Here is a 10,817-nt window from a genome sequence, read left to right on the forward strand (position 1 = left end):
TCTTGATTTGCAATACGAATATGTGAATGTGTTCGTTAGGTGATTTTTCTAGTCAACCAAACAGAAAGTATGACCCTTTTCACAAACTTACAATGAAGGTTGGAAAGACCACCCTATTCTTAGGTATGGAAATAGACCACAATTATTGCAAAAAAAATCAATCTAGGCAATTTGGTCAGCAAAACCCCTCTTCCTAGGCCAATCTCAGGGTCCTTCATTAGAGAGTATGGCAAAACAATTGGCAACTCAAATAGGACAAGTGTATAATCAGAATGTTGAGTATCAAAATAAAACAGATTACCATCTACAACAACTCGACACTCAATTAGGCCACATTTGCACTTCCTTAAGTAACTTAGAGACTCCATTGTCAGGGAAACTACCGGCCAAACTCTTCCAAACCCAAAAGTGAATGTTGTGCTTATGCAGAGTAAAGCTACCATTGGTCAGTCTTTAGAACATGAGTATAGGAGTAATACGAGTGCTAAAGTGGTGCAAGGGAATAAAATCTCGTTATTAGATGATGTTAAAATGGTTTCAAAGTATAAATTACTATTCGATGCTTTTCTTAATAAGATTAGTGAGGGAACTGAATTTTGTGCACCCCCTCCAAAATGCGACGATCCAGGGCCTTTTTCTATTTTCTGTAAAATTTATAAAACTAGTTTTATAAGTGTATGTTAGATTTAGGATCTTCATTTAATATTTTACCTTCTGATAAATTTGAATTAGGACCTTTGAGGAACACAACTGAAATTCTTTACATGGCTAATGCTAATTATAGTGTTTCTCCCAATGGTTGCTTGAAAAATGTTTTGATACAAGTTAAACATTTGTTTTTCCTTTTTGATTTTTATGTTATTGATGTGGAACATATTTCTGAAATTTTGTTGGGGTAACCATTCTCGAAGATTGCAAGGGCATTGATTAATGTAGCTAATGGTAGTATCACTTTAGGAAATAATGGTCAGATTGTTAACATAAATGTTTTTGATGAACAAATTTTAATCGAATAAGCAGGTGTTATTAACCATGTTTCTTATTATCTTGCACAAATTGGAGTCGAAAATGCAGAGATATTACTTGATGAAATGGTCAACAATGTAGGGCTTAAACAATTGTTCTTTGCTGACCTGAATGAATTAGGGGGCGTTTGTTCACAGAGTGGTATGAATTTAAAATCAGGAATGGGGTTAAGATGATATCGGGTTATAACTTGATACAATGATACTTAATATAATGTGTTTGGTTCAATTCTGGAATGGAATCTCTCACTACACCCTCCTTTTATTTGATACCTAAGGGAATAGAATTAGCTAAATCCACCTCCCCCTAAGGTTTCTAAACCTCATACCTCATAAAATTGAGTTATGGATTTAAAAATCATACTTTTGACAACCAAACACATGGTATGTGTTTTAGTCATTCTAAACTCATATCCTATACCTTTATTCTGCAAAGCAAACGGCCCCTTAAACTTTTAAGTATCGAGAAGAATGTCGAGCCAACGACGTAAGCAAGAGGCACTGTTTTGGGAGGTAACCCAAGGCTTTTTTTTTTTTTTTTTTTTTTTTGCTTTCAGTTGTATTATGAAATTTGAACTTATGTATTGAATAATCATATTTATTTATTTTTTTGACAAAGAATAATCATATTTATTTAATTTACATGCAATTTAAAATTTGTGCACATTGCATGCATAAAGTGCTAGTAATCTATTAATGAATTATGATTGAATGAGTAATAAGAGTAAGTGTTTCCATCAAGGTTCGATTCTCAAGCCAAACAATTGTGTATCATGATAAGAATTTACTTTACACAAGTAGTATAATTTCATCATGGTTCTAGGCTAAAATTTGGTTTTAAATGCCTGCTGCAAACCCAGTAACCTTGGTTAATGATGAAACATGAGCTCTTACACTAATCAAGTAACAGATGTAAGTCTCTAACATCATTCATAATTTCTTATATACCGCTTGAATCTCTGCCAAAGATAAATCTTCTCGTCCAATCACTAACCACCAGAGTTCGCGTACGCCAGCTAACTTGCTTGCTGAAATGCCAAAAAATGTAAATATTACATAGATTCAAATGCATACTGTGTGATAAGTAAGCCAAACAAACCTTGCATACACAGAGTACCATAGCCACTGAGTGCTATGGCCCATTGAAACCCAATCACCAGGAAGCTCAGCAGCTGCTTGTTCTCCTCCTAATGGCGCAAATTGTCCTAAATGCTTGTACCTTGAAATCATAAATCATCAAAGCTTTAGCTCAATGGTATGGCGCTTAAGTTATGCACTCATTACAGGGGGAAAAACAGAAACAAAAAATAAATAAATAAAATAAAACAAAATTCCTATCAACAATAGGATTATCAACCACAACCCTTGCACGATGAACATTCATAAGCGTTCTTTGACGCAGCAAAAATGTGTGTGTGTGCAACATAAGTGTAGACTTGCATCAAGATGATCTCAAATCGCTTTACATTTCATGCTATCAGGTTTTCCTCAGGGTGATTTTTACTATTCTGTTAAGATTAAAATATTGCTTCTGCATTTCAGCCTTAGTCGACTATAAGCAATTATTGCTCTCACTTCAGACATTTGAGAGAAATAGGTGCCAAGTTTGTTAAGCAAGAAAATCCAATGCGAGGTAAAACATAGGCCATACCTGAAGGGGAGAAACATATGGTCCCCAGAGCCTCTAAAACGACGAGGGCCTTCTGGATTAGCTTTACATTCCTCAAGACGATTAAAGCACCTTGAAAGATACTCACCTTGTTGAGCAGCAACCTAATAAAACACCACATGTGAGGCAGTCATCATATTATTCATGTAAACCTACTGAACAAATGACTTCCAAAGCCAACATAAAATATGCACCTGCGCTGTTGCTGGCAGATTCTTCAATTGTGAATCAACGTGTAAAAGGGCTGACCTAAAGCCTTCTATATCCACTTCCATCTCATTTCCTTCAGCATCCCTTAACAAATCCCTCAGGCTCTGCATATGATTAGTTTTCATATAGAGGTTCACTTGGGGATATCTAACACGGATGTCAGCAATCACATCTTGAAATTCCTGTATAGTCAAGGTCCCTGAGTTGTCTTTATCCGCAACAGCAAATGTCGACGTAATGTCATCCTAGAAGCACAAGAGCATTATCAGCTACAGCATATAACACATATACCTCTTAGGCTCTTACAGACCTGCTACTTCCTAGAGGCAATTACTATGCAAATGTTAGAATCAAATGCACCCTGATCACAAAATCATGCAAGTAAAAAATAATTACTCCGTATTAGATAGCTCTTATGCAAAAACTAGCATTGAGAAACCTATTTAGTAAATGTGTGAGTAAAAATTTTCCCAAAAATCATGACAGCTAAAATTCATACATAGAATATTGCATAGGATTGTTCATTTCAATACTTGGTAAATAAGGCAGGAAGTGTCATTTTGATCGCACTTCTCAGTCTCCTCACCACTAAAAATTTACCATGCCAGTAAACTGAAAATTTTTTAGCAATATGTACAAATGAGCTCTTTTAGAAACAATACAAGCTGCAAATATATGATACATATGACATCAAGAACCTAGTAAGTAAAGTATCTTGCTTTGATAAGTTGCATAATTATTGCAATTATGCATTCATAACTCTGTATAATTTTCAAACTCAGTGGGCAAACTCAAAAAACTATTTGATGATTTTTCAGCCAAAATTTGAGCTCTCTAAATCCTTGATTAATCTTAATAGAAGTGTCGTCCTTTATCCAAACAAGATAATGTGGTCCCTGATAATTAAGATACTACAGAAAAGGAGAAGTACGAGATTTTATAGTCCAATTCGACAATTTATTTGCGATTTCATTCAACTGATGAAGAGAAAAATAACTTTGATTGATCAAACAGTGAAGGTATCAAAGTAATGGTTTAATTTACATAGACACCTGTTGGCTTCAATTAATTGTAGTTATACCATCCAAAACATCACAAATAAAACTTATGATCTTTATACCAGGACTGAATAGGGAGGATCAACGAAAGATAGGGACAAGTACAAAGTTCCTTTAATTTTATAAGGAACATGTAACAGTTCTACTCATTATATTTAATTGAGAAAAGTTTCTTATTTGCTATTGAATTGCTAACTGACACACGTGTGTAACTCCCAGTCAGGGTTTATACTGTGTGCCATACTGCAATGTCAGCTTACCAGTCCCTTAAAACAAGAAATTTAGATAATAGAAGCAAGGAATGAAGTCAGCATGTCACACATATAGGCTACTCATGAAAAATTTGTTAGGTATCCAAAAGATTCAGGGCGTGTCACATACAATGACTTTACGTTGATCAACTGAAGCACAGTCGCCTATGGCAAATACGTCCTTACAACCCTTAACTTGCAACCACTCATCAATTGCAAGAACACGCCTGTGACCCTGCATGGAGATATATATCAAGTATCTACACAGTATTAAGATAAGGCCAGAGCAAACTACTATTATTTCCCCCTTTCATATATAGATATACAATCTGTAGGAGTACATCAGCTTCTAAAAAAAAATATATAAATAAATAGCATTAGTTAGCTAAAGTTGTCAGGTAAATAAGCATGTTACAAACCTGGCCAATTTGCTCCATGAAATCCTTCACAACTGGTCTTGTACCAACTCCAGTAGACCATAAGACCATTCCATACGGTAAAGCACATACTTCTCCACTCGCCTTGATTTTCATTGTGATAGAGTCACAAGAAACACTGACAACCCTGCACCCTGTTAAAACCTCAATCCCATCCCTAGAAAATTTTGTCTCAGCAAACGCACTAATCCTTTCATCAAATCTGCAAAAAAAGGCAATATGACAGTAACAGATTTTAACCTTAAAGTGGCTTATAAATTGGCACGGCTTCAACATATAAGCAGAGAGAACTCATATATCAACAGAAGATTGTCAATTTCTGTTATGCTAATGTAAAAGATATTAAGTTTGTTGCTTGAATTGGAAATGTTTATATTTGACTGTCAGAAGACTAGCACACCTGCTCTATGGTCCATATTATGCTGGTTGAATCAAGAATGTCTCCAATTAGACACAACCTAAAGTTAACTATCATCTGCTGTATGAAGAGGGAAGAGAGAGGTGGGGATATAGAATAAAAAATTAAACAGTTCCAGGTGCACTTACGTGTTCAAGATATGATCGCCTGATTGAATTACTGATATTTTTACAAATTCTTGAACTCCAGGATACAGTTTGATTAAATCCTCATGGATGTAATCGTGCAGTTCTGCAGCAAATTCAACACCTGTAGGACCGCCTCCCACGATTACAAAATGAAGATTCTTCCTCTTCTCTTCTTCACTCAAGTCTGGAAGGACTGCTTGCTCAAAACAATCTATCACAGATTTACGGATTCGTTGAGCATCCTCAACCTCCTGCATGATAAAGATACACTCTGCACGTCCTTAAACCAAGTGGCACACAAGATATTCAGATTTACACTAGATTCTGCACTTGATCAGTAAGGAGAAGATGGCATCCATCTTGCAAACATAACAACTGTACTTGATCAGTAAGTAGAAGATGGTGTCCACCTTGAAACCGTAATAACAAAGCCATAGTTGCAAAATTATTTGGGGCCAGCTAACGCGCCTACTAAAATAAAAGGGGGTAAATGATGAAGACTAAAAAAAAGATTTAAGGTGGCTGAATTAACACAAGGAACCAACCTTGAATAGTTTAACAAGAAAAGTAAAGAGATAAAGTAATTAAACAAAGAAAAGTGAGAATGTGAAAGGAAGCGAGTGAATAATGTAGGAAGCAAGAAAAAAGATGGTGTCCATCTTGTAAATGTAACATGTTAAAAAAAATCAAACCAATAACAACACCACCAAAGCCTTAAACTCAATTCCATGAACCAAGACATTTTTTTTGGTGGATGTCAACAAAGATCTTCTCCTTCCATTCCCTTCAATCAGTATCATACACACTTCTAAATTCAATTCCTTCAAATCATTTTTAACTTTAACCATATAAGTTATCTTTGTCCTCTCTCGTCTTCTCTGAGATCCAGAAGATTCTATTAATACAACGGAGGGATGTACGGTAATATGCTGCCGAATGTGCAGTCGGCTTCTTAGATGCCGAGAGTTTTTCCATTGCTTTGTCTGCACAAGAAAATAAGAGTTAGAAACAAAAGTATAAATCAAGTTCAGCAAAGTAAAATAAAAACCAAACGGCCTACTACCTCTCGGCCTCTCTATACTAAGACCGCAAGCGGCCAAATACGTTCCGTCAGATAGCCACTCATGACAGGGAATGTAGCTTTGGGGGGTGATCTCCTTCTCCCCCGTTCTTTCATTGGTTCGAACGACCACAGTAAACAGGCCGCGATCCAATATTTGCTCTTGCGCCTGTCTTGGGACAGGCGGCAGGGCCTTCTTCCCACCAAGAAGAGGAGGGTTCCGGTTCCACCTGTTGTACTTCTTATTGCGCAGGAGTTCAGGGGAGGAGACTATGTAAAATTTCTTCCTCCAGTCCTTCCATTTGGATTCCTTCCCCACCGCCATCATGTAACCCTTATGGCTAGTAAGGGTGAACCATTCGGCTCCGCTTGATTGGAAGGCCTTGCTGAGGTAATGCATGTAGGCGAATGCCTCAAAGCTGGGGTCTGCCTCCAGCATTTCACAGGCGGCAACGTAGCCCATGATGTTGACCCAAGAGTTGGGGGCGAGTTGCCAGATACCCAATTGGTACCCATCTAAAATTCTCTCCACGGCCGGATGGAGAAGGAAGCGAAAACCAGCTTGAATGGCCGCCTCATAGCAGCCAAAGCACTTGTCATCATAGCTGGCCTTCTACGATTGTGTCCACAGCATCCGGCACAGAGAGAATAAAATCATGTCCTGTGACATGTTTAGAGATGAACTTCCCAAAGTCATCATCCATTTTCTCCCACTTACCCTTGGGAACATACAGATAACAGGGAGCATGCTCCAGCCGGCGCGAGGCAGACGGCTCGGCCCATCCTTCGCCCCTGTCAACTGACAGGGACTCTCTTGTAGAATTTAATTTAGAACGCGCCTCCTCTGAGTCAATGGAGACGCTGTCAGAAGATGACGATTCGGAATCATCGTCAGAGCTTTCGTCCAAGTTGGGGGCCTGCTGGCTAGTGCCAGCAGTGTCCTCCCCCATTTCCTCATCTGACACCGGATTAGCCGGCCCAAAAATTTGTTGCTCATCATCCTACTCCTCCAAAATCGAGGAGCCTGGGGTGCTAGTAGCACTAGGCGGATGTTCATAAACTTCAATAACAGGCTCCCTAATGGAGCCTTCTGAGTATACGGTTGAACTTTCCGATGGTACCAGGTACCATCCACCCTCTACGTCCTAATGGTTTGCTTCGTTCTAGCCATGGTGTCCTACATAGGCACAGACACGGTCGAATTCGGAGAAGTTCTCAAAGGGGAGTCTACGAATGAGCATTCGGCACTCCTAGTTGTAGATTCAGCTGTCCCCGGTGATCGGCTGATCGCTAACCTAGGCCGTGCCGGGTGCGTTTGGGAAACCATTTTTGAAAAAGAAAATAAACAAAGATAAAAAGAAAGAAAATCAAACGGTTACCTTGCGAGTGAAGGTACAAGAGCCGCTTGGAAGGTCTGGTCGTCTGCTTGCAGGCGGACTAGTTGTCGAGCGTCGGATGCTTTCACAGAAGAAGACAAGTTCTTAAAGTCAAAGATTCAAAAGATTCTCTCTGAAATTCACACAAATGTGTGAATACAAAGGAGAGGTTAACCCCTATTTATAGAAGGGGTGAAAACTCTAGGGTAAAAAACCTAAATTCTACCCATGGTAAACGGTAAATAGGCCAAACCAATGCTCCTTTGACACCTGTCACAGGCGCCACGTGACTCTTGTGAGGGGCAAATGATTTGGGTATTTCTATACCGCCACATGGCACAATGTGAGCTTGCCACGTGTCACCTGAGAAGGCCTCCAAATGGACCTCTCAGGGGCCGACACGTGTCAAGCAGATATACCCCTAGGAATTGGCGGCCTTCAAGGCCCAATTCCCCGAGGTAGCCGCAAAATGGCGCAGCCCGAAACCCTAGGTCATCAAACCCTAGGGTAGGGCACACTTTTCTAGGAACCTATAAATAGGGAGATTCCCCCATTTATTGGGGCACGTCCTAATTATTACATCATTTATTACTCTCGAAAACAGAGAGCACCTGATCTCGGAATCCGAGAAGATATTTACTTTCCGCAGGTTTTACTCCGAATCTGTACTAACTTAACCTTTGGAGGTAGACCTCCAAACATCCGAAGCTCTGTGGTTTTGCAGGTACAGGCGGCTTCGTTGGATCCAGTCCTCGAGTTGTAACTCACCTAAGGGATACAAAAACACCCGAAACAGAAGCCACACAAAGCAAGGCAGCCATACGCAACCAGCCCGCAGTTACTAGATCTAGTGCCCGTAGCCAGCTCGTAGGGTAGCAAGGCTGTTGCTTCTACTCGGGTCGCTGGAAATCTAGCGAGTGCTGGCCAAGCAACATCTCTAGCAGGCACTAGCAGCTCGTTGGATCAGCCCCCAGCGCCTGCTACAACTAATCAGGCTGCTGCTTTTCTAGCACCAGGTGGTCGGTTTATGGGGTCCGCGAGGGAGCAACAACAACAGCGTGAGGGGACGAGGACAATGCAAGGGATGTTTCCGATGACGAAGAATTGGGTCGTGGGAAGAGAGTAAAAATTCCGTCACACACACCATTCGGAAAAGTAAAGGTTTGTTTTCATCCGCGACATCATCCTCGTCAGGTACTCTCTATCCTATAACATATTTTGTGAATTATGATCATTTTTCCGAAAAACACAGAAATTATATTGCTACAGTGACTGAGGCATAAAATCTGAGATCTTTCAAAGAAGCAATGAAACATGATGGATGGAGAGAAGCTATGGCCTTAGAAATAAAGGCTCTCGAGGATCAGGGGACTTGGACATTAGAGGATCTTCCGGCGGGGAAGAAAGCACTTGGAAGCAAGTGGGTTTACACTGAGAAGAGAGATGAGGCAGGAAGTTTGTTGCGATTGAAAGCAAGATTGGTGATCCTTGGCAATCATGAGGAGGAAAGAATTGACTATAATGAAACATTCACACCTGTAGCAAAAATGTCGACGGTACGTACTTTTCTAGTAGTTGCTGCTATTAAAAATTAGGATGTACATCAAATGGATGTGCATAATGCTTTCTTGCATGGTGATTTAGAAGAAGAGATATATAGGAAAGTTCCCCCGAGGTTTCAGAAAAACAATTCTAAAAAAGTGTGCAAGATGAAAAAATCTTTGTATGGATTGAAACAGGCTCAGAGATGTTGGTTTGAAAAATTGTCCAAGGCTTTAGAGAAATATGGATTTAAACAGTCATACTCCGATTATTCTTTATTCACTCTTTCGAAGGGTGGAATGCAGTTGATTGTCTTGATTTATGTGGATGATATGATAATTGCAGGAAATATTACATTTGTATTAAAGAATTTAAGGCATACTTGAGTGAATGTTTTAAAATGAAAGATTTGGGAGCCTTGAAATGTTTTTTGAGACTAGAAGTGGCACGTAACAAACACGATTTCTATGTATGTCAACGTAAGTATGTTATGGATATTGTTTTCTGAGACAAGGTTACTAGGAGAAAAGCCGACAGATTTTCCGATGGAGCAAAATCATATCTATGGCAGAGGGGAAAGAGCTTGTAGATGGTGAACAGTACAATATAGGCGATTGGTTGTCCGTTTGATATACTTGGTAGTCACAAGGCTAGATTTAGCTTATTCGGCGCATATTTTGTCACAATTTATGCAATGTCCGAAAGAGGAACATTAGGAGGCAGCAATGAGAGTAGTTAGATATTTGAAAATGTCCGAGTCAAGGCATCCTTTAGAGGTCTTGGATTGGGCAAGTTGTCACTTGACTCGTAGATCGTTGACTGGTTGGTTTGCATTACTTGGGTTGTAACCCGTGTCTTAGACGACTAAAAAGCAACACACAGTTTCTAAAAGCTCCACAGAGGCAGAGTATAGGTCAATGCATGGCAGAGTTGACATGTGAGTTGAAATGGTTGAAACAATTACTTCGAGATATGGGTATGGAACATAAGCAAGGTATGAATATGTATTGTGATAGTCAATCAACACTTCATATCGCTAACAATCCGGTGTTCCATGACACGACACATCATATTGGAGTAGATTGTCATTTTATTCGAGATGCCATTACAGAAGGTGTTATTAGGCCATCGTATGTTTCCACGAAGATTCAATTGGCGGATATTTTTACAAAATCCTTAGGAAAGACGCAATTTGATTTCCTGACAAGATGGGCATTCGAGATCTACATGCTCCATCTTGAGGGGATGTTAAGATAATAATTAAGAATATTGTATAATATCTTTAGATTTCCTAGTTATGTCAATATTTCTATCTTCTTCTTAGTCTTGTTAGGGTTAGGAATATCTCTTGTAACTATATATATTACTCATATGTGAATGAAAGACCCGGAGAGAAAAAGAATAGAGAGAAGAGAGTACCGATTCTTCGTTCCAATTTTTCTGAAAGAGAATCTGTACTCTCTTCTCTCTATTCTTTTTCTCTCTCGGTTTCTCCTATCTTTTTTAGGATTTTAGATTTCTGGGTCGTTTAGGCCGGAATTAGTCTAATTTTTTTTTTCGGAAATTAGACTATTTTCTACCCTTTTTCTTTGATTTAATTCAGTTATTTGTTGTTTGTTTTGTTTTGTTCTCTCCCTTTATGA

The 10,817-nt window shown here is 39.1% G+C and overlaps 2 protein-coding genes across 2 annotated transcripts; one reads left to right on the forward strand and one right to left on the reverse strand.

Annotated features, from left to right (window-relative positions):
- Positions 1-1,868: 1,868 nt before the first annotated feature.
- On the reverse strand, positions 1,869-6,581 carry LOC145588707 (external alternative NAD(P)H-ubiquinone oxidoreductase B1, mitochondrial-like). The gene is made up of 8 exons (XM_081645321.1): positions 6,461-6,581; positions 5,197-5,476; positions 4,633-4,852; positions 4,344-4,448; positions 2,889-3,149; positions 2,677-2,798; positions 2,125-2,244; positions 1,869-2,053 (listed from the first exon to the last, which is right to left on the reverse strand). The coding sequence occupies exons 1-8, from the start codon at positions 6,579-6,581 to the stop codon at positions 1,966-1,968; spliced, it is 1,317 nt and encodes a 438-aa protein (XP_081501447.1). The 3' UTR covers positions 1,869-1,965.
- Positions 6,582-8,939: 2,358 nt separating this feature from the next.
- Positions 8,940-9,560, forward strand: LOC145588708 (putative mitochondrial protein AtMg00820). The gene is made up of 2 exons (XM_081645322.1): positions 8,940-9,188; positions 9,372-9,560. The coding sequence occupies exons 1-2, from the start codon at positions 8,940-8,942 to the stop codon at positions 9,558-9,560; spliced, it is 438 nt and encodes a 145-aa protein (XP_081501448.1).
- Positions 9,561-10,817: the final 1,257 nt, after the last annotated feature.

Source organism: Chenopodium album, chromosome 17 (genome assembly GCF_948465745.1).
Source record: "Chenopodium album chromosome 17, dcCheAlbu1.1, whole genome shotgun sequence".
Classification (NCBI taxonomy): Eukaryota; Viridiplantae; Streptophyta; class Magnoliopsida; order Caryophyllales; family Amaranthaceae; genus Chenopodium; species Chenopodium album.